The following is a 22,857-nucleotide window of genomic DNA, read 5'->3' on the forward strand; positions in this document are numbered from 1 at the left end:
AATTCAAACTGAAACAGTAGACCATGCTACACCAGGGCAGTGTACAGCTGTTTATAGAAAAGTTGTACTGTACGAAAGCGTAAATTGAAAGCCCCTGTGGTATTATAGGCAATGGTGGTTTACGGTTGCTTGATTGAAGCTCAAGGTGTTTCGGCTTGAAGGAAACAGCGCCAACACGTGTGTTTCTTCCTGCTTGCTGAAACACTGTGAACCTCAATTAAGCAACGCCAAATTATTACGACCCTTAATACCAATCCACGTTGTTCTGTACGCTTTTACGCTTTCATGGGACAATCTTTGTCGAAACAAATGTATTGCGCACAAGCTCCCAATAGCGTTTTCATTGTCGAAATTTAATGTCATTTGAACACGTGTGTTCCCTCCTCTTTGTGTTTTGACTGGTCCAGAAAACTCGTGCAACACGTTTTAATCAGTAGGCCATTGTTAAGTCCTTGTGCCTCTGTTTCAAACGAGTCTTTATGGAAAACCTTTCAAATAGAAATAATTTCAATTTAAATTAAAATGAACCTGAAGGCGCAACGTGTTTCCATATGAATGGTTTCCAAATCATCGTTCGTTTTTGTTCCTCCTGACAGGTTACCAAAACAGTGAAGTCAACACAGCCTGCATTTGACGTATTTTTATTATCTCTAAGTCAAATTTTCCTTCACCAACCAAATTACAGAAGTTTAGTATCCATTTGATATTTCCTTTAGTTTTTCCCTGGCTCACTCTATTGCTTGCTTTCTGTCAAGAAAATTAGTCTTGGTTACTAAGAGTGTCGTTAGTGTTTAGAATAATCAACGTCTTCAAATCTTTCAGCAATGATCGAAGAAAAACGAATGTAAATATAACGAAATGAAGCAAAATTAAAGCGAGAGATCATATGTTTTCATGAATTATATTATATCATTCATGCTGACCAAGATAATATTTTCCCGGGAAAGTGATTCTGAAGTAAAACAGTCTGTAAAACCGCAGTGACTACACCTTGGAAGTTGCAGTTGAAAATTGTATGAAAAAGAGCATAATACGTACTTGGAAGGCAGTTTTCCCACTTGCCGTCCTTGTCAAAGTTTGACGTTGTAGCGCACCAAGGCATCCACACCCAATCTATGATGCATTTGTAATGTTTCTTTCCTTTGAACGTGAAAGGAAATACGCAGCATTTGTCATTCTTGGCTTTCCACGGACAAGCTGCAAAACACGAAATACAGTGTATACGTACTCTCCTTAGTAATATCACATCAAAAAAGACAGGACAAGGAAATTCTTTTGCTTGGTCATCGTTGCGTCATCATCAGAGGGAGAAAATACGAATACCGAGGAAGTGTGAAGTACAGGAAGGTTTCAAGCACCCAACAAACACCTAAGCAAACATGTTGTCTAAAAGAGGTAGTAAAGTGAGTTTTGTTCTTACCGATAGCAGTTCCGTACAGCTCAACTCTCATACAGGGTTTGTAGTTCCATTCCACCGGAAGGAACCGAATGAAATGTGCTGTAATTGGTCGGTTTAAATCATTCTTCACCATGTCATTTGCGTTAGTGTTAGCTGTGAATTCCTGCAAGAAAAACAACCGTGTACATTATTGCAAGACGTGTATTATTATAAAAGTGTTGGTGGTGAAACGTGACTTTTCACTCGCAAAGGACTTGCCATACAGTGTAAAAGGCAAGAATGTTATATGTTAAGCGTGATAGAACTATGTTCAAGATGTTGATAAGTCCTAACACAAGCTACTCGGAAAACACTCTGCTTTCTAGACGGACAGTAGCAAGGATTACATTTGCTGTATGTAATATAGGTATAATTTTATTATGAGACATGCCCGAGCATGCATATGAAGTCCTCCTGGTTTTCCTGGCTCATTAAATCACCGCAGTACCGTAACTACAGTAACTATATGAAGGCCACGAGTCGGTTCCTTAAATCCGTCACTAATGTCCTCTTCACTGTTTTGGTTCTATGCGCCTGCTGTGTTTGTCTGCTTTGCAATCTATCTTAGGAACAATTTTCTCAGCGAGAACTGGTGCTTCAGCCCCCACCTACATATTGTGAATTCACCCACCATACCTTCACAGTTCCATTTTCAGTATACAGCGTAAAGTTCTCGCCGTCCACGGAGTACTGAATCCGATATTTCTTCACCCAGTCGGTCTTGTGGAGAGGGGAGCCCTGAGTAGCGACGGCACAGACGTTGTATCTAGCCGGAAACTCCACTTGAAGAAAATACTCCTTATCCGCTTCCCCTAGAGTGTTTGGGCACCAAACACCGTCATCATTGTTAAGGCGGCCCGCCTCAGGTCGGAAGGCGTGGAAAGGTTCCTGCCATGACGACGCAACGATGTTGTCATCCGCGATCTTTCCGTTCTCCATACCGATTGGATAACCGCGGCACGCGAGATCTGGATTAAATAGAATAAAAAACAAGATTATAATTATGCCATCCCGCGTCAGGGTTATTTGCCTGGAGTGAGAAGATATGTGCGCATCTCGAAGTAAAAAAATGTACTTTTAATCACCTATCTACGTCCTGAATAATTGGAGGGGTTTCGCAGAACACACACAAAACATGACAGAGGGGGCTGAAACTGTGGAATAAGGTGGGATAAGATGGAATATTCTCAGGAGAAAGAATCGAGAGTTAATCAAGGTGTGATCACAATAAGTGTTAAATGTGAAATATATGCAACACTGAAAACTGGTCGAGTGGAACAAGGAAACTCTGTCAATTGTTTGGGCCTTCCATGGTTAGCTGCTATTAATTAGCACGTAACGATTAATGACCCAAATTAAACCGCTAGTTTTAGCCTTTTTTTCATGGGTTTGGACGCATTTGGTACGTTTTTCCGAAAAACCTGAATAAACCCTGTTCAAATGAAAAGAAATAAAAAGCCAAAACCCTTTTAGTTTAAATTTTTTCAAAAAAATTAAGAAAATTATAAATTTTCTAGCATATCCTTGATTCATATTGTCCATATTCCAGGTGCGTGCAATGCGCATTGTACGCTATGTCATGGGGGGTTACATTCTCATAAAGCAGAATTATTCGCAATATTGTGGAGTCTGACCAATTTTCAAGAAAATTCACAATTTTTGCCCGTTATTTACACGTTATTCACATATCTCAGCATGTCGTACTGATGCATCAAGCCTGGCATAAAGCCGTTATTTTTTATATCTCTTGGCAAAGTGAAACATTTCTATCAGTGCAAACTCACAACTCCCTGATGTGGAAATGGATAGACTGTGGGAAGGATGAAAGGCGCGGGACCACGTCTCTCTTCCTTCTTATCAACCCCTGCTTTATCACTTTCCCCCAGTCGACTCGCGCCCCCGTCGGACACTCAGAGACGGTTTGGGACGAGTCAGTTTTCAACCTGTCTAATTTTATTGTCGAACACCAAAAAAAAGTATATATGTCTAGTCATGATTTCTTGCTTGTCTTATTTTCGTGAGATCACAGTTAAATTCACTGAATAAAAAATAAAGAAAGCTTAAGTGTGGTTTGGGCTCTCTCCTCCGCAGAGGCTCTGACAGGTTTTAGGTGGGGAGAGTCCGCTGTACGTAGTGAGTGCAGGCGTAATAAAATGGCGAGAGCGGCCGCGAGACCCTCTGCCAGATGTCACGCCCAATATGGCCGCCATCTGGGGGAGGTAACTTTTCATCAGTATTCCTCACCGGGGTATGCCGCACATGTTTGTCGGTCAGCAAAATGGCGGCCAGATTGGAATGTCCTGTTCTGCGGTTACGCGATGTTCAAGTACAAAAAACGTATTTGGATGCGTGGAAAGCTGGAAAACTTTGTTGTCCTCATAAAGACTGTTTGTCTGAAAGTATTTTGCTATGTAGCGATGGCTTAAAGCATCACTTCAGAAGACCCGCCATGTGGCGATCAAGAAATTAAAGAAGGAAAGAATATCTTAAGGAAACGTTTGGCAGATGAAACTCTGAACAACTTATTGATTCTGTCTCAAAAGAGAAGAGAACAAGTAAGGTTTCTTTGAAGTGTTGTTAAATTCATTGATTATCGAGTACGAAATTTCCTTGCAGTGCTGCTAAACTTAAGCTTATTAGTTATATTTTTCCTCGACCAAATAAATGCTTTTCATGTGTATTTTGAAATGTACTCGATCAAATCGCTGATATATTTCCTGTAAGAAAAATATTGCTGTAAAAAGGAGCTTTCTGTTCAGCAGTATAATCAAATTCGATAAATTTAAGCTTCAGTTGAAAGACTTTTCGTTAATAAACAACAATCCGTACCAAAATATTCTTTTAAAAGCAGCACAAAAATACCACATGTAAGATATGTATTAAATTTCCTGTTTTCTTGTTTTAAATAAAGCTCAGGAATGGTTGATTCGTTGATGTGTCAGTCTTGTAAATAGTCTTTATTTGCTGGAAATCCCCTTGAAAACTTATAAATTATTCCATTTATTATTTTATTGCACAAACACCAAAAATACTTAACAGTCAAAATAACTTCAACTAAATACATACAGTTGCAGTTAATTTTCATCTTTAACGTTGCATAATTATTTATTAAACTCGCTGATCACCTGTCTTCTATAACAATCCAGAATTCAGCTCATTATGAATCATTCACCATTGAATTCAATGATGAATGTTTTGCCTTAGTGGCAACACACGAGAAAGAGGCAGCAAAGCTGTTTGGCCTTTACCTTTGGCATAAAGGAGTATTGAACTGGCTGGAGGCTGGAAATAAACCTGTAACAGTTGCCGTGAAGAACAAGTGGTTGGAGTCAACATTTGCCTTGTGGCGAAATAAGGAAAAAATCTATGCAGAAGCCACGTTTCATAAAAAGGTAGCTAGAAAGATAAATGGGGTAATTGTCTTTGTCCCACTCCAAATTTAATTGTGGATGAAAATATGAAAGACATACCATAGAATAAAACAATGCATTCTGTTTGTTGTTGGATGTTTTAAATTTTTATTCTTTCATGTTAACTTTTAACTAAATTAACATACACAGAGTAGAATTTTGAGACTTTCAGAACTGCACCTAAAACATACAATTTTTACCCATAAAGACAAGATTATTTTCTGACTCCTCTGGGAGAGTGCTGTAAAATTCTATCCTAACACTAGTATTTAAAATTAAGTACTTTTAAAGAAATTAAAAAACACCATTTCACAAATTATCCTTACTGGTCTCAAACATTTTCATGAGTACTAGTTGGGAGAACTTGTATACACATCAAGACATAAGTAAATATTCATCATTGGAGATCATTTCTTTAATTCTCATTACCTATGTGTTACAATTCACTGATAACAGGAGAACATTGACCAGCAAATTAATTAAAATTAACCTCTGTTTGCCCAGATATATTCTATTCTTTTTGGCCAATTTTCTTGTTGAAATCAGCCACTGCCATGCCCCCCCCCCCCCTAAAAATACCTTCACCATCTTCAAAAGAACTGCTTCATGTGGCAAACATAATCTTTTGTCTGCTATTTAAATTGTAGTTTCAGGCAAGTCCACTACCTACTCCTGCACCTGAAACCCAGCCAGTTCATGCTGGAATTATGCAAGGGGTTCCAGATGCCGTGTCTAAAGAAGATGAACCTCTCCATGTCATGAAGACAGTTTTCGGATATGATTCCTTCCGTGAGGGACAACAACAGGCCATCCAAGCCATAGTTGAGGGCAAAGACTGTGTAATATTGATGCCCACTGGGGGAGGCAAAAGCTTAATTTTTACTATTGCTTCCATAATTAAGCAAGGTCTAACTGTCATTATTGAACCTCTAAAATTTTTAATGGAAGAGCAGGTTGCTGCTCTGAGGGAAAAAGGTGTGTCTGCCTTTTACTTTAACTCTTCAATCACAGACACAGAGATGGATTTTGTAGTTCACAGTCTTACTCGGTTTAGGTCCCAATATGTTATGCTTTTTACTAGTCCAGAATGTATTTTTAATGTAAGACTTCAAAATGTCTTATCAAACTGGAAAGGCAATAGCCGGCTGGCCTTCATTGCCATTGATGAAGCTCATTGCGTCGATTCCTGGGGAGTTGGCTTCAGACCAGATTTCACAAGACTAGGAGAACTAAAAAAGTTTGGAACTGCAATGGCAGCTTTTACTGGAACAGCAACACCCCATACTTTGCAGGTAGTTATTGACAGCTTAAAACTCCAGCAGTGTACTGTAATCAAGACATCTTTTATGAGAGAGAACCTGTTTATTGAAGTGCAAGAGAAGAAAGACAATGCAAAGAAACAAGTGGCCACAATACTACAGGAGAAATTTCAGAATAGTTGTGGAATTGTTTACTGTGCAAGGCGTCAGGATGCAATGGACATGGCTCAAGAGCTAAAGAAACACAACATAAGTGTCACATATGTCCATGGCACCCTAAGTGATACTGACAGAAAGAAACATGAAGAACTGTGGAGCAATGGCAATGCCAAAGTTATGTGTGCAACAAAGTGCTTTGGAATGGGAATCAATAAAGAAGATGTACGATTTGTCGTTCACCTAACATTCCCAGAGTGCCTTGAAGACTATTACCAGAAAATTGGAAGGGCTGGGAGAGACAGAAATCCTGCAACATGCATTGCTTTGTTCAAATTTGAAAACCGGTCTTTTCATCTGCATAACATCAGTAAAATTCAAGATGAAGGTAACAGAAATGAAAGGTACAATAAACTCAATCAATCCAGCCTAATGTGTGTAGGCATGTGGGTCTACTATCATATTTTGGGGAAGATGATTCAATCCCTTGTGAGGAGGCATGTGATGTGTGCACAAGAGGACCTGTAGCAGAGGAAATACAAAGTGGCAAGACAGAACTTGCCAAAATTGTCATCCACTGTCTGATAGAAATGCAGCCACTTGGCCATGGAAAAGTGACTGTTACTTTGCTTTCTCAAGTTTTAATGGGATCTGCATCAGCTGAGATCTTAACTAATGGTTTGGATAAACTTACCAGTTATTGCAAGGCTAAGGAATTTTTACCAGGAAGAAATGGAAGAAAGCTGTTGGTAAAATTAATATACTGCCTTCTTCTTAAAGGTTTCCTCAAAGAGAAAATTGATGGAGCATCTTCCAACATTCTCTTAACTGTTGGTGATGTAAATGGCATACTATCAGGATCAGACATGTTGACCTGAACTAAAACATAATTAGCCTCAGTAAGAGCTTAACCCTTTAAACCCCATAATCAACATACAAATTCTCCTTGATCTCTGCACTTTTAATTTGCTGTTTCTGCAGCTATGAGAAATTTTTGTTTCAGTTTGAAGGTAAATTCTCTTTGGTGATTGACTTAATATTGATATTGCAAGGAGAAATTTGAAGTTGATCACACTAGGGCCTTAAAGGGTTAATGCAGCACAAAAAATCCTGAACTTGTATCCATGACTGTTTTAATGATCCCCCTGGGGTCATGCAAACAGTTGACAATAATTTCATGTAAATACTCGAAAGACCAAAAAAGTACATCCTGAGTGATTAACTGGGTTTGCTGTTGTCAGCTTTAAATAACTAAGTTTTCTTTGGTCCAAGGTTATTGACTACTGGTACACAATTCTTCTTTATTTGCACCTTCCCAACAATCTGACTATCATTAGAGCACCTAGGAATAGCTTCTACATGTAAAATGATAGAATTAACCTTCAAAAAATTTGAGGGAAACTTAAGAAATAATTATTATAAATTGTGTGACTTCCTGACTTGCAATTGGCTCTATTTATTGTGTTGTTCCAGAAAACATCCATACCCCTCCTGCAGAAGGTTTTTTATCCCCTCAAATTTGTAATGACCTTCTGTGAGGTGGGTATATGAATATTTTCTTGAACTGCACATTTTCTGTCTGTAAAAGACACTTGGCAATTAAGTACTTCATGTTACACTTTGTTAGCCTTTTAAGCAGTGGATAAATACTTTCATAATTGTAAAACTTCACACTGCAAATTTCAAACTTAATTTGTCAAAAGGTCAAAGTGTAGGTCAGGAAAGGATTCATACAGCTTATCCTTGAATTTCTCTGCAACCTTTTTGGTGCCCTTCTCATTGACATCCAAATGACATTTTTGAACTTTACCACTTGGTTTGCTACTGCCTTCAAGAGTATACACATCAGGGGGGTCATCCGATTGAACTCCATTGAAGAATCCATTTTTTAAGCAAAACCACGTGCCTTTAAGCTGGTCTAGGAAAGAGTTTGGAACAGAATGTCTTTGGGTGGTGTGCTCATCAAAACCTTGTTTGGAGGAATATGCTTTCCTGACAGCTTTAAACAGATCAATACTAGACATTATCCTTTCACACATCTTCACTGAGGTATGTCCTAGAACGGAAAATTACAGACATATTACATAAGTGAGGGTTTTTTTTTCATATTTATAATAATTTCTATACTATGACAATGTTCTGACAACTACTTAAAGACTAGACATTTTAAGTGATAGAATTTTTTTTTTTGATATTTCATGTTCAATAGGTGTCCACAACATTAAAAGAGAGAGTGCCTTGCTTGGCCATCTTTACACAAAAATAAAGTTTGATCAAATGAATTCATTTTTGTAAGGTATTTGATTGGTGATGATAATGATAGTTATTTATAACATAGCTAGCAGAGGCTTGCAATCAAATACCTCCATTGTGCTCACTAAAGCATGAACCAGTTGTTAACTGGCAAATATATATGATTATTTAATTCATTCACAACTTATCTTTAGACCTGTGAGCTATATGAAATTTACAAAAGTTGACATGACAAAAATTGTTACAAAGCTGAAATTTTCCCCCAAGAACACATGCTCTTAAGTTCGCATGACATGTATCAATAAAACTGTTTCCTGCTATACATTGTAGTCTGGGCAACATTACAAAATCCATGACGTCAGAGGGTAACAGTACACCTTTGCCTGCAAATGTTGAGGGCCATCCTTATGTATTAATTATGAATTATAACAAATCACTTACTCCCTTAGGAAATCAATTAGTTAACTTTGTTTTCCTTGAACAAAATTAACTGTTTTCCCTCAGGACCAGTCATTTAGTATCAAGTGTATTCAACTGAGTGTCAAATTTGAATTAATTTCATCACTCAGACAATTTTCCCATATGATTAGGGCACTATTGTGCTGGTTGGTCAGGACCACCTGTCATATCATTACAACTGAACTGCTCTTACCTGACACATAGATCTTGAGTGGCTGAACTATTTCAGCTTCCACAAATGCATCCAATTCCATGGCTCCCCCTTTCTTTCCAGAAAGGTTAACTGCACAATTCTTTTGAAGCAATTTGCGGAATGCCAAAGGCCATTTTCCAAGAAAATTGACAACATGAGCAAATGTTTCTGTGAAATAGTTCTTGAAATTCAAATGAGCATAAGTGGGCAACTGCAGAATATAGCAAACCTCTCTTGCTTGGCCTAAAACATGTGATGTGGAGATGTCAAACAGTTCAAGGAGAGGCCCATAGTACAGGAACATTCTTGAATAGTACCTGAAAGCAACATTCCTTTCACTTGATTGCTCTATCCATTTAATGAATGCATCATATAGCACATCATTGTGGTTCCCTGACTTTCTGAGGCTAGCTGACCTATCTCTCGGACCTGGATAACAGTCACTTTTAGCAAATTCAATTACAGCAGCTATTCCATATGACCTAGCACAGTCTTGTACTGCTTCTTTTATTCGATCTTGATTTCCTGTCTCAAACTTTTTCTTCTTGAAAACATCAGAAATGAGCTTTGGTCTCTTCATTACCTTGTTGGCAATGTAGTGGAATCCACCAGGTCCTTGTTCTTTAAAACAGGCTTCACAAAGGTATCCTTTTGTATGCAGATCACCTGGTATTATCCCTGCCCACTCGTAAGCTGAAGCTCTCCCCATCACTCCCCTGATAGTTTTGCAGGTGCCTTGATCTCCTACTAAGCCTGTAACAAATCCTTCCGAGTTACAATCCACCTGTGATACTGGTTCATCAGATCCATCCCTGATCAAAATATCTGTTCTCTTAAAGGAGTCATCATAACCTGATATGTCATCATCCTCATTATCTGACGTTTGTGGGTTCAGTACTTCATATATTTCAGCTAGTTGCATTTGTTCTGCAATTTTAAGTGGGCATGGAATATTTGTGAACAAAGGCCCTCTCACACAAGCTCTGTGATTAACCAGAAGTTCACAGACCTGTTTGTTTTTCTTTATCACTGCTATTACAAGAGGTGTTGCACCACACATTTCTTTTGCATTTGGGTTGCAGCCAGCTTGCATAAGACAACAAGCAAGGTCATAGTTTCCTTGTTCCACAGCCATATGTAACAAGGTACGGCCAAGATGGTCTCTAACATCCTGCAGGTTAATGTTGCTCAAGTCTTGAATAACACGTTCCACTGAATCACTTTGTTTAGATTCCCACACCTTATCTGCAATGTTATTATACAGCTCAGTGAAAACTTGATCACACTTTGCAAAGCAACTCTTAACTTGCTGAATAGTTGTTCTATTTTCATCATCAGAATCACCTGCAAGCTCATCATCACCATCATCATTTGTGGTTAACTCTTGAGAACTGTCAAACTCTTTTTCTGTTGCCTCCAAGGTTTTTAATAAGTCAGCCATTTCATCTCTGTGTTCATACAACATGATTAAAAACTCAACATGTTCCCTGGCTTTTCTAAGGCTGAAATTCCCGTTCCTTTTGTCAAATGGCAATGTTTCCAGTTTGTCCACTTTATTGCAAAGGCCAAATTCCTCAGCAAACTGATCTAGAATCACACTTGTTCCTGTAAGGGTTGCATTATTTTCTAATGACAGAGGTAATATGTGAACATCAGTCTTCACTGTGGACATACTTGTGTCAAAAATGTTTTCAATGCTGGGAATGCTCAGTTTCACATTCTGTTGGGTACAACCATCAGCATTTGACAACCACTGGTTACATTGTTTTTCATTCATTTCCCAAATGGGTTTTTCATGTGGTGGAATCTTGTTCAATCCATCATAAAGCAACTGGAGAATGTAACTTTTACTGAACTTCTGCCAAATTAAAAAATGTTCATTACAGTTTTCCAATTGTATATTGTTAGCATTCCACCCTACCACATTGTCCTGGCTCTGCAGTGAAGTGTCAGGTGTACTCAACAAATCTTCAATGCCAGTGATGTCTGGGTTTAGTAATCCTCTAACAGTGAAGTTCCACATGTTCACCTTTGGCACCTTAAACAACCTATGGTGTCTTTGATATCCCCTGTGAATGTTCACATTGTCCAATAGCAAAAACAAGGGTTTCTCTGCTGGTATATTAGAGTACAGTTTGTCAAACTTTTTCCTGTTGTACCTGTCCAGGAATGACATAAGAGTGTCCCAGTGAAGAGTTAATCCAACTTTATTCAGCATATTGACCATTCGTGTACCAGCTCCATAAGCAACCAGAAGAATTGTAAAAACTAATGTTACATCATTTTGGCACTGATTGTTTCTCAGGCTCATTAATAGGCTTAGAGAGTGAACTGCTCCTTTCTCCTTTCTCCTGTCATCACTTGGAAAGAGAGTCTTAACAATGTCAAAGAGAAAGGGAAACTTCTCTGCAACATTGTTTACAAGATCTGTAAAAATCTCCTCATTGATAAAGACTTCCTCACCACTTCTCAATCCAAAACTTAATGTTTTTGATAACAAGTCTACCTCCTCTGTAAGTTTTGTTTTCTCTGACTGAGAAAGTGTGGATGACTGATCAGTTCTCATTAAAAATTGAATTTCACGCTCATAGATCTTGTCAAGTAATTCTGATTTAGCAGTTAACAATTCAGTTTCCGTTTTGTAAGCCAACAAAAGTGCTTGCAAGGCATTAGTCTCTCCAGCAGTTACCTTGGCAATAATATCCTCCAGAAGATCATTTCCTCTTTTTCTTGACTCAGCAATAAGGGCTTGTACATTAGCTATTTCACTATCCACAGTAACTGTTCCTGATTTATCATCTTCACAGTTAAAAGAAACTGCTTTTCTGATGTTAGTATAAACCCCTTTTCTTTTATTTAATTTGGAAGAGGGGAATGTTTTTGTTACAGCACGTGTGGCCAGCCCTTTCTCTTCTTTGTTTAACTGTAAAGCACTGAGAATGGATTCTTGTGTGGCTTGTTTCCCTGGACTTTCCACAAACCTTTCTTGGAGAACAGAAGAAAACGTTTCTTTCCTGTCCTTGTAAAATCGTCCACTTAAATTCTGTCGAGACCGTTTACTGGTGGGCTCAACCTTCGATGGTGTTAACTGTCTTTTCTGTGGGTCATCTAAAAAACCAAAGGAGGTTGTGAGGTTTTCGTTTAAAGGATTTACACATGGCAAAATGGCCACCAAAAGCACATAAAGCACTTAAAATAGAGCATTTCAATAACACAGCATATATATACAAAAGGAGATACGGCCGGATGTAGAAAAAAATTAAATAAGATTGAAACGGATTGCGATACCGATTTTTTGAAAAACTAGTAGACGGAACAGTTTTCAAAGTTTAAATCGTTTGTTTGTAACTTTTTATATGCTTAATTGTTACTTCCGAGAGACAGATTTGTTTGTAACGAAGCTATGGCTTTGTAAAGTTAGTGAACTAAAGGCCGAAATTTAATAAACGAAATGCAGCTAGTAGGGATAAAAGACAAAAAGAAGACATAGAAGAGGAATATTTACCTTCAAGAGACATCTCTTGGAAGGAAATGTCAAGCGCTTCCTCTCTTGCTTCCGCCATTTTGACATTTGACCTCCAAAAAACAACGTACTTGTCACTACTCCCCATAGTTTCAGCCAGGTTCCAGGGGGGGCTTCGGAGAACAATATTTTTGCTGTTTTTTGCGAAAATATGTAACGTTGTCTGGAAAATAACGATTGCTAATTGTAGTAGCATACCTAGCGCTGATTTTTGCCAAGTTTCAAGCTCGCAAAGTCCGCGAGGGCTGAGAAATTGATCAATGTACCAGAAAACGACAAGGATGTACCAGAAAACGACAAGCTTCTGGCAGAGGTTCCCCGCTCAGTGGATCCCGTTCTTTTGCGCCTGCACCCACCTTGCCCAGCGGATTTTTACAACGAAAGCCCCATTGGGAACCTCTGCGGAGGAGAGAGTGGTTTGGGGTAAACAGATCCCATACCTTTGCAGCGATGTCTTGAGATATTACAGCGGTATGTGTTCCAATATTCGTACTGTGGACATGCAAAATACAAATACATAACAGATAAAATATTCATGCCATTATACTCAGTTTTATTCTGTGTTGGAGTTGACACTCTCCTTTCTAAACCTAGCTACGCCTCATACAGTTCTGTCATGCATTGATTTGTTTCATTATGTCAGCTGTTCTACATTCAAGTCACTTTGATAAAATAAACACAACCTGAGGCAGTAACAATATTGTTACTTAATAATTGCGTTCAAAATGCATGTGTTCATTATATTAATTAAGCGTCGCACGCAGAACGTAAAAATACAGTTCTATTATTGAAAAACTAATCCTGCAAATAACATATTTTGAAAATTAAGGGAATTATACCATTGAACTTGTGGTACTGTTGATAATAGATCAGTACTAAACGGATATGCAATTTGAGTAATAAACAAGTTAGCGCGCCGTTCTTATTCATATAGTAAGGTGTACCAACCGTTTGTTCCGAATGATCAAATTTTTCCACCACTTCCTCAAAATCGCACGATTCCTCTCCGTAACACTCCTCGTCTATGTTATTGTCACCGATAAAGCGTTTGTGAAAAGACAAAGCCTTGTTCCTGCTCAGGACAACATCTTGGGCGCCGCGAGAGTGACCTGCACTTCCACAGAGCGAAGCATTAAAATAATGTTCTTTAGCGACACCCATAACTTAAAAATAGCAGCGATCAAGTGAACTTACTTGAGGAAATCTGGAAGATTGTTATCAGCAGTGAGACAACCCAAATGGAGAACATTTTTTGATGTGCCGTGTTGTGAAAGGTTTTCAGACTCTACAGAGCAGAGGTTTAGCGTTTGGGTGGCGTTTATTCTAGTCGGTTGTTAGGTCAACTGTCGAAACGTTTCACGATCAATTGTGGAACTTTAAATAAAATGTCAATCAGATGTATTCAGGCTGCATACAAACACAGCTAGTGTAATAATTGGATCGGTTTTTCTTGCCAGCGTTCGATATTTATTACATGGCGCCAAAAATTCTTGAGAAAGAGGACAAAAAAAAAAGAACTCAGTTAGACAATAGAAAGGTGGAGTTCTTTACTTTTTTGTTATTCAACCAAAAAATAAAAATCTGATTATAGTTACACTTACTTCTTATTAAAAGCAAGTTTTTACATCCCGTCTTGTGATCTCTACATAGTGTTTTGCAACAAAAAGTGACGTTTGGGTAAATTGTGCAAAAATTAATCGTAAACTAATACTAACATTGTGTACCCTGACTAATGTGACTGATTGTTTCTCTGGCAAATTGAGGGACGACAAAACATTATGCATGATTAATGAAAGAAATTTGAGAATAAAAGCCCATACTAACAGACCAACTAAACCAAGAGGGCGAACTGATGGTTTGTCAAATGGCTGGAGGCGAGAAAATCGTTTCCCGTAACAACCACTAAAGATATGACCTAAGACAGAGCGTCGAGTTATGGCGAGTGGCTCAAAAGAGAAAACTCTCTTCTCTCCTGACCATATTAAAACATGACTTGATAGCCTTCTAGTATGTATATCATTGTTGAATTCATTTTTCTAAGGCCCTCTCCACACTACGCCGGAAAAATTTGAAAACGCATGCAGCTTTATTTCTACGGTTAGGCCTACCATCCACACTAATACACTTCTAACTTGTAACCGCCCCCTCAGTGCTAGCTCAGTGCAACGGTGGAGAATAACAACTTTTTAGTTGTTTACGTCTCGGCAGCGAAAATCGAAACAAAGCTAGCTTATACGTACCATACTTCGTCCAATTGTTGTTTGGCTCAATGCTGTTGGTTCAGTCCTGTTTGGCTCGTTAATGTAAGGTTTGAGAGGAGTGGAGGAACAATAGAGAATCGTTTATCATTCAGAAAAGGTTTCGTCACACAGAAGAACATGACACAATCATTCAGCACTAGAATACGAACGTGTTTATTTGATGATTTCCTGCATGTAAAAACTACATATGCTAACCTCCTATTTAAAGACTCTAATGACATAGATAGGTGCAAAACGAGAACTAGAAAGTGGTTTTCCTTGCTTGAGCTGTAAGTGCTAAGAAGTCAATTTTGTGCTGGTGTGAACTGTGGACGCTCTTTCCTTGTCTCTTACTTCTTGGCTTCTAAGTCTTCCTCTGTTGATAGAAAGTAATTTTAGTCTATTACGGTAGAATTCTCCTTAAAATGGTCAGTTCCGTACAATGACCGTTCTCTCTATTCCCAAAGTGGTCGTTGTAGAAATGTTCGGCTTAAATTCATAACTAGCAGAAGGATTGTGTTACTAAGAGGTATTTCACCCAAAAGCACCATTTTTAGGAAACAATATAAATCACGCAGTCAATTTCAAGATGGAAGTTCTTAGGTCGGTCGAGAATGTAGAGACAAGACTGGCGAGTATAACAGAGGTAGGCAGTGAGTGTTTGCTTTTTTGTCAGTAGTGGTGAGACGAAATAACCCGAGCGACAGAAGCTGTGCGAAGAAAGTTAACGAGAACAGACGTAAATTTTAATTTCGTCGCGCCGATTTCACTGCTCGTTTCACTTCGTCTCGTCCCGATCAAACTTGTGCTGTAGAATGGAAGCAAATACATTGACTGAAATAGGACAAACCTAAGCACTCTCCCCATTCTTCATCCTCATCATAGTTATATGTTGTCGCACACCACTTCTCTCCAAAGAAAGTCGAAGCACAGGTAAAGTGTCTTTCTCCCTCGTACAAGAATGGAAGAACACAACATTTGCTGTCCGTTGTCCTTACAGTGCAGTCTGAAAGAAAGGAAAGAAATAGCTTAGGATGAGTCATAAAGCGATGCCATAACAGACCATTTTCATATTCCCGGTATTGGACTGGAACTAGCTTGCAAGTGAGGCTAATACAGGCAGTCTTTTCAAATGTAAATGGCATTTATCACTTTTAAATGATGTTCCCCGGCCGCGTTAGCTTCCAGTGCAAGCTAGTTCCAGTCCAAGACTACGAATATGGCCTATTATGGTGGAACAAGAAAATTGATATGGTGCAACGAAATTCAGTTATGAATAAATGCTTTCACTAAAGGTCTCGTGTAAACCCGTGTCTAAGTCTTTATTGAAGCATTTAGCTATTTATGTACACTTGTGAAACGTTTCGGCCGATCGAAACTGGACGTACATGTACAGTATAACAACTGGCTGATAAAAAAAAAACGGCGGCAAGTATTTTCTTCGTCAGTCTTATTTACCTTGTTTGTACCATTTTCTTTGTATGTTTCCCAGTTCTCTCTGTCCAGTGACGTCTGAATCTCGTATTTCGTGACGCAATCTGTATCGTATTGAGAAGATCCCTGCGTGGCTACTGCGCAGACTCCAGAACGCGGAAGGGTTTGACCGACCACAAACATGGCCAATCACAGAGTCACGAAATATTCTTACTGCATCTCACCTATATAGATCTATATAGGGGTGTAGAGCTAAAACCCGAATTCAGTTCACTTTTAGCCATCCCCCCCCCCCGGGGGTATTGGGAGGGGGAAAATATCCCCAAATAGCCTAATATCCATGAATCAATACAAAAGAGCGGAAATTCGCCTAAGTATGAGTTACAATTTTCCACATTTTGGTAACCAGCGTACATGTATACATCTACTTTTTCCTGAAAGCTACGTTTTGACCGTGCGAAGAGTGTTCCCGCCTTTTGCGTGCCTAAAATGCGTGAACGCTTGATACGTAGACTAGAGTGATTGCGATATTAGACATAATGCGAGAAGGTTTGGCTCAGCACTTACTGGCCCGGAGCACAGCAACACCTTGTGTTTTCATAGTTGGTGCGTAAGGGCAAGCTTAACCAAATCCTTAAAAAAACTTAGTCTGGGCTCGCTTGTTCAGAGCGCGCGATTAGCGCTAATATGAAACAATCTTGATCCAGCACGGTAGCAGTTTTTGGTCACCGATTTGAATTTATCAAAACCTGATTTTGAGCTAAACATGGTTAGATGTATGAAATTATCCTAGTAGTCAGACGTGATGATATTAAAAAAACTAAAAACTACTCAAAATTGTTATCACTGACTAAGAATTATAAAGTGGGACGTTAAAGCAACAATACTGCAACCTTCTTCAGCAATAATGTCACAGTATTTTAACGCAAAATTTCCCATTTTATATCTTTAGTCAAGGACAATTTTTTTTTTAGTTTTATTTCACATAGTTAGATGTAGTAAGCGACAATGAGATCGAAAATTTAAAAAATAGCTCTTTCTGAAAAAAAGAATGTTGTTGTTTTATTATGGCTTGGCAGCGGGATTATCATACCGGGTCACTTTTTCAATTTATTTTTTCAACCTATATTTCTCCTCTGATCGCTTATTGATATATAATTTTGCTCTCTATTGACAGACAAAGGAAAAAGAAGAATTAGCTTACCATGACTTGATCCAGGCAATGCCAGTAGGACAGCAAATGACAATAACATCAGCATTTTACACTAAGTCTAAAAATATTCCAGTTGTATTAAATGATAATTCTTTTGGACACCAAACATAAGGTAAATTAAGAACGCAATATTTCCAGCTCAAGAGCAAAAAAATAAGATGCACGTGAGACAATAATGTTATTGTTCTAGATCGGTTGCTTAACCACAATAACTTGATAGAAGATTTCCCAATGCTTGCGTCTATTGTTTCTTTGATGCATAGACTATTGTTGATTTCGACGTCTATGCAATGTCGTTTTGAGGGAACGACATTTTCTTTTATTTCAATATTAACTCAGCCAACGGTTTTCTTTGCAAAAAGCGATCAAACGAAGAATGCAGAGAAATTATGATTATTTAGTGGTTAAAGTTGACGAGCTCTGTGAAAATGATTCTTTTTTCATAGGTAAAACAGAACCGGGCACAAATCTTGAAGCAACGGTGCAACACGCGTTTTCAAATACTTTCATTTAAATATTTTCTCCATACAAATGCAAGTTTGGTTTTTGAACTTAGCAAAAGATACGATAATTAAACCATGTTATTAACATCGTTAAAAATGAAAGACGGGCCGGCAACTGTGACCTAATAACACAGCAAATTTAACTAGTAAAAGGTGTATTGATACACACTCACGACAAAATGGTTACATCATAAATAAGTAAATGGTATAAGTTCGATTTTTTTCCTTACCGTATCAACTGGTGTCGTTAACACTCACTACAAGAAGCAACTGCTCACACGAATATTACACTATGATATCTATCAATTTAAAGCCATTATTTAATCAGCCTTATTAAGCTCCGTCGAACCATAAAAGCCTCTGTTTAATTTGTTAACAATTGCAACTTATTTGAATGATAATGCGAATTGAACACGAAACAGCGAAGAACTTCGTGTTTGACTGGGAAAGTTTACACGGAGATTACACAGGCGGAAAAGAATAATTCCAAGTAAAGTCCTGCAAATAGTCTTTACTGGGAAATTAAATCTTATGCATATTGCCAATCGGACATAATTTAGACTGTTCACAGTCCCCTATTTTTCCGTGACATCGTAGATGTCGATAGTTGAACTCCACGGGCCGCCATCTTGGTCTTTTGATGCGAGCGACACTGGAGAGAGTACAAAATGCCCGTGTGTAGGGGTGGTGGAGGACAGGGCTGGCGGAAAAAATAGGGAGACTGTAACAGCTTCAGAGACTCACCAATGCCTGGCAGTCGAAGCATTTGATCTTGTAAACTGCTTCCTGCCTGCTTGTTGGGTTCGTCCCTGTCTTTAACGTGGTGAGAAATAGGCCCTTTGCACGATCCGGTCACATGGTACAAAATCACACGTGCTGGGACGCAAGTTGCACAATGGGACTTAAAAAAAAAGCAACTCGTACCAGTCCACCTTGACCTGCCTTTGGTTTGGGAGTCCCACTGCGCAACTTGCATCCCAGTATGTGTGATTTTGTACCATGTGACCGGATCGTGCAAAGGGCCTATTACTGTAAGTGTCCTAACGTAGTCGTAGGCTTTTGTGCTACACGGATGCTGTAGAAGAAGAAAAGCCCTTCATGTTAGGTTTAGTCACTGCAGTAACAGGTATCGGGTTTCTGTTCGTTGCGTCAGCTTCAGTACACGGTAGGTTGGTGAATGTTTCGTCTAATTAAGTCAGCGTTATAGTTGTTCGTCACGTAATTTGTCGCGCTCGTCTCATTGAGTCTTGATAGTAGTGGCTTTGTGTGAAGTCGGACTCTAGGATGATTCGTCAAGAATTCTGTCGGTATGCGTGGGTTTCCTGTACACTGTCGTTCGAAGTTCGTTGTTGTCTCGGCTTACCAAACAGTCTAGCACAGCCAATCCGCCTTAAACCAAGCCATTAAATTTAGGAAAGTGGAAAGAAACTGATGAAATCTAAGGGCTTGAGCAAGCTTATTTTTAAGATTTGGTACAATGTCGGGAAACTTTTGTAAAAATATTGCCATGTAATGCGTTAAAGGGAAAAATGTATGACCTTTCAACTGACAGTGCCCTTCTTGCTAAATTTGGGACAAATTTTGAGACGTCTCCTCCATGAAAATTGTCCAGGGCAGAGTATGTTATAAACCAGTGTAATTTATTTCAATCAGATACGCCTCTGTAAGTTTTTTTTTTTGCATTTTGACCGTATAATCAACACAATTTGCCCGCGTTTTTTTACCTTGCTAAACTTTCAAAGAGATAGCTTACACTAGGGAAAATTCAAAAGAAAAGGTCCAAAAGACTTTTTATTCTTTTATTTACTTCAAGAGAAGATCTACATGCATTATTTGGGCTGGGATAGTATCTGTGTTGATATATATTAACAATGGAAAGATGAACATAGCTGGTTTCAATGGCCGTATGAGATTTCACAATGTGGCCGTTGGCCGTATTAACGGGATGGCCGCATTAACGCCTTACGGAGTGGCCACATTATCTTGGTGGCCGCATTAACGGGGTTTTCTTATAAGAAAATGTATGGACGTTTCTCCGGGACAACAAAAAGTGACCGTAAAAAAACGAGGTGACCGTATTAACGAGGTGACCGTAAGGCGGGGCTTCAATGTAAAATGTCAGTCCTACCCAGCGTTATGTTTCATGCCTGATCGATTTGCGGTTTCACACAGATTGAGTAGTACGACCCCTTCTTCCAACAGGGTCTATTCTTTTTAAAATCTTTCTAAAAAGCTACCTGTAAACTGGGCAACTTGCAGTCATGACCAACGATAGCCAGACAGACCAGACATCTTTTCGGGCGCCAAAGAGACAGGTTACACGAGTTGAGGAGACGAGGGCGTGAGAACATCGATAGAAAAGAATTGGCAATTGAATGCAGCATGCTCTCATACATTCCCTGAATAGTGTTCCCATCGTATACATATTCTGTAATTAAATAAATCATTCCTGTACCTTGAATGTTAAGAGCTATGGATCTAAAATTTCGCAGACAGTTTCTCTGTACGATTGACTTTAGACCAACAAGTAATTAATTGAAATGTTTCCACGCATTGTTGGTAAAGAATCAGTACAATAATATTTCTTTCTCCAATTGGCGATATAAAAAGTTGCAAGCAGCTTTATTCCTGGCATACATACATTTGAGTATTATAGTTTTAGAAGGCTTAATCAAAACCCTTCAAGGACTGTACAACAATTATTTTGCCGCGAGGTCAAAATAAAAGCATTTTGCCGCGAGGTCAAAATAAAAGCCAAAACGACTGGTGGAAAATTAAGGGCCACATTTAGTCCTTTGGTTTGTTCATGTTGCTAGTAACCTTATGACTGGCTAAGGTTACGCGGCAAGCATTTTGCCGCGAGGTCAAAATAAACACTTTTTACAATGCTTCCAAGGCTTAACTCTTCGTGAGTTCGCTCATGTTGTTTGCAATGCGATGACTGGCTAAAGCACTTTTTACAATACTTGCATGTAAACGGCTTCTCTCCTGTGTGAGTTCGTTCATGTTTCTTGCAATCTGATGACTGGCCAAAGCACATTTTACAATACTTACATGTATACGGCTTCACTCCTGTATGAGTTCGTTCATGTCGCTTGCAGTTTAATAAGTCGCTAGAGTGCATATTACAATGTTTACACGTATAAGACTTCACTCGTGCATGAGTTCGTTCATGTCGCTTCCATCCTGATGATTGTTTAAAGCACGCTTCACAATGCTTGCATGTATATGGTGTAACTCCTGTATGAATTCGTTCATGTTTCTTGCAAGCTGATGAGTGGCTAAAGCACCGCTTTTTACAATGCTTGCAGGTATAGGGTTTCTTGTACTTGCAAGTATATATACCACCATTCTTGTCTGAGTTAATGTTCACACTCTTTGTAAGGTGATAACTGGTTAAAGAACTGGCCACAACGCTTACAATTGTCTGCAATTAAAATAAAATTTAATTTTATGTTAAAACCCACATACAATTGGTTCTTGATACTAGAGGTTTGAGATGAAGCTGCATCGTAACACACTTAAAACCCCAGTCATGTATAAGATATTAAAGGATCTAATTATTAATCATGAAATACATGCAAATGTTTGACAAACGATAAGCTTGCGAACCCAGCAAGTCTACTCGTTCTCACACACTCTTTTTACCCTAGTACAGTATAGCAAGGTTTACGGCGGTTAGGTAGAGAGAATTCAATTAAATTAAATAGTTTTTAATAGAGTGTACATGAAGTAAAAAGTAATTGTTGCTTATTTGAACTAGGCTTTCCAAAATAAAGAAGAATGGTGTTTTCCTTTTTGAAATACCTTCTTTCGTTTTAGAGAATTTTCGTTTTTGTATTATGCAAATGAGGAAAGTGATGATGTCATAAGTAGTTCCACCAAAACAGTACAACACTGAATAAAACATATCTCTAGAAATATTAGAGCAGTGTTCTTTTAACTTGTCATCAGAACTGTACATCACAAAAGAAACAAAACGACACTCATTGTTTCAATGGCGTTTGTCCGCTTCAACACTGCTCCAATATTTCTAGAGATATTCTTGATTCAGTGTTGTGTTAGTGGAACTGCTCATGACATGATCACTTTCCTCATTTGCATCATACAAAAACGTAAACATCAGAGGTATTTTTAGCCTCAATTTTTGAACTCAGCCACCATCTAACGCGATTTCGGCGAGTTATCGTTCTGTGAGTTTCCACTACTACTTTTAGTAGTGGAAACCCACAGAACGATAACTCGCCGAAATCGCGTTAGATCGGCCTGAGGAGCTGGCAAACAACAAAGAATACAACGCAGTAACAGGGTAAGTAGATTTTATTCACAAAACATAAGAGTAATTGACTTTTCAAGCAAAGCCGTTGCATTCTCATACAAACCTTTATAAATTCAAACCGTTGTAACACAACACCTCCATATACTGCAAGGCCAGAGTCATGTTTCGCGTAGTCAAATTCGGTCTTTATGTGATAGTATATGCCATATGTCACGTTAAGCTGAACGTTCTCATAAAAGTGACAAAAAAAAAAGGATAACATTGAGAGCTTGGGTCGCCTGTGACCACAAATCACATGGAAGCCACCATTACAGAGATTACACTAGAACCCAGTCTCTCAATTCCTGAAGGTCGGCACAGGCCCCCCAAGCTCACGATGCGAGGAGTTACCGTACCATTTTTTTTTTTTATCTTTTTTTTTTAAGGCGGGGGTTAACATGAAGGCCATATTTTTGCTGGGTATTATGGTTTGAATGCAAATATAGATTTTCTCAAAG

General features: G+C 38.6%; 5 protein-coding genes across 8 annotated transcripts in view; 1 reads left to right on the forward strand and 4 right to left on the reverse strand.

The window, feature by feature from the left end:
• LOC149117576 (uncharacterized) overlaps nt 1-22,522 on the reverse strand; it is a 70,057-nt gene extending 47,535 nt beyond the window's left edge. Inside the window, exons 1-2 of the mRNA XM_089281634.1 lie at nt 22,496-22,522; nt 20,966-21,508 (exon numbers count right to left, since the gene is read on the reverse strand). Coding sequence (XP_089137760.1) covers nt 20,966-21,508; nt 22,496-22,522 — 570 coding nt within the window. The remainder of the gene's footprint in view (nt 1-20,965; nt 21,509-22,495) is intronic.
• LOC149117577 (discoidin, CUB and LCCL domain-containing protein 2-like) lies at nt 626-14,015 on the reverse strand. 2 transcript variants are annotated; one of them, XM_089277873.1, is made up of 7 exons: nt 13,886-14,015; nt 13,640-13,800; nt 13,132-13,183; nt 2,075-2,406; nt 1,421-1,562; nt 1,039-1,197; nt 626-747 (listed from the first exon to the last, which is right to left on the reverse strand). In XM_089277873.1, exons 1-7 carry the CDS (start codon nt 13,938-13,940, stop codon nt 734-736), a joined length of 915 nt encoding a protein of 304 aa, XP_089133999.1. In that variant the 5' UTR covers nt 13,941-14,015; the 3' UTR covers nt 626-733. The 2 variants fall into 2 exon arrangements, with proteins under 2 accessions (XP_089133999.1, XP_089133994.1); XM_089277868.1 differs by lacking the exons at nt 626-747; nt 13,886-14,015 and having other exon boundaries at nt 779-1,197; nt 13,640-13,879.
• On the forward strand, nt 3,445-8,545 carry LOC110063790 (uncharacterized). 2 transcript variants are annotated; one of them, XM_020770783.2, is made up of 3 exons: nt 3,445-3,993; nt 4,585-4,830; nt 5,496-8,545. In XM_020770783.2, the coding sequence occupies exon 3, from the start codon at nt 5,556-5,558 to the stop codon at nt 6,789-6,791; it is 1,236 nt and encodes a 411-aa protein (XP_020626442.2). In that variant the 5' UTR covers nt 3,445-3,993; nt 4,585-4,830; nt 5,496-5,555; the 3' UTR covers nt 6,792-8,545. The 2 variants fall into 2 exon arrangements, with proteins under 2 accessions (XP_020626442.2, XP_020626444.2); XM_020770785.2 differs by lacking the exon at nt 4,585-4,830 and having other exon boundaries at nt 3,446-3,993.
• LOC149117578 (uncharacterized) lies at nt 7,550-13,114 on the reverse strand. The gene is made up of 2 exons (XM_089277641.1): nt 9,169-13,114; nt 7,550-8,319 (listed from the first exon to the last, which is right to left on the reverse strand). The coding sequence occupies exons 1-2, from the start codon at nt 11,732-11,734 to the stop codon at nt 7,952-7,954; spliced, it is 2,934 nt and encodes a 977-aa protein (XP_089133767.1). The 5' UTR covers nt 11,735-13,114; the 3' UTR covers nt 7,550-7,951.
• Nucleotides 15,082-17,648, reverse strand: LOC149117579 (72 kDa type IV collagenase-like). 2 transcript variants are annotated; one of them, XM_089278085.1, is made up of 3 exons: nt 17,570-17,648; nt 15,782-15,937; nt 15,082-15,307 (listed from the first exon to the last, which is right to left on the reverse strand). In XM_089278085.1, exons 1-3 carry the CDS (start codon nt 17,622-17,624, stop codon nt 15,282-15,284), a joined length of 237 nt encoding a protein of 78 aa, XP_089134211.1. In that variant the 5' UTR covers nt 17,625-17,648; the 3' UTR covers nt 15,082-15,281. The 2 variants fall into 2 exon arrangements, with proteins under 2 accessions (XP_089134211.1, XP_089134205.1); XM_089278079.1 differs by lacking the exon at nt 17,570-17,648 and having other exon boundaries at nt 15,782-16,091.
• Nucleotides 22,523-22,857: the final 335 nt, after the last annotated feature.

This window comes from Orbicella faveolata, unplaced genomic scaffold (genome assembly GCF_042242905.1).
Source record: "Orbicella faveolata isolate gen_17 unplaced genomic scaffold, um_ofav_v1 contig_12, whole genome shotgun sequence".
Taxonomy (NCBI): Eukaryota; Metazoa; Cnidaria; class Anthozoa; order Scleractinia; family Merulinidae; genus Orbicella; species Orbicella faveolata.

Excerpts from the sequence above, each read along its gene's own strand:
- LOC110063790 (XM_020770783.2), top strand. The coding sequence starts at position 5,556 with ATGCAAGGGGTTCCAGATGCCGTGTCTAAAGAAGATGAACCTCTCCAT.
- LOC149117579 (XM_089278079.1), bottom strand. The coding sequence starts at position 16,076 with ATGCCATTTACATTTGAAAAGACTGCCTGTATTAGCCTCACTTGCAAG. Across the intron at positions 15,308-15,781 it reads AGAATGGGGAGAGTGCTTAG|AGGAAGACTTAGAAGCCAAG; the intron begins GTTTGTCCTATT and ends TTCTATCAACAG.
- LOC149117578 (XM_089277641.1), bottom strand. The coding sequence starts at position 11,734 with ATGAGAACTGATCAGTCATCCACACTTTCTCAGTCAGAGAAAACAAAA. Across the intron at positions 8,320-9,168 it reads ACTCAAGATCTATGTGTCAG|GACATACCTCAGTGAAGATG; the intron begins GTAAGAGCAGTT and ends TTTCCGTTCTAG.
- LOC149117577 (XM_089277868.1), bottom strand. The coding sequence starts at position 13,852 with ATGGGTGTCGCTAAAGAACATTATTTTAATGCTTCGCTCTGTGGAAGT. Across the intron at positions 2,407-13,131 it reads CTCAAGACATCGCTGCAAAG|ATCTCGCGTGCCGCGGTTAT; the intron begins GTATGGGATCTG and ends TATTTAATCCAG. Across the intron at positions 1,198-1,420 it reads GCTGTACGGAACTGCTATCG|CTTGTCCGTGGAAAGCCAAG; the intron begins GTAAGAACAAAA and ends CGTGTTTTGCAG.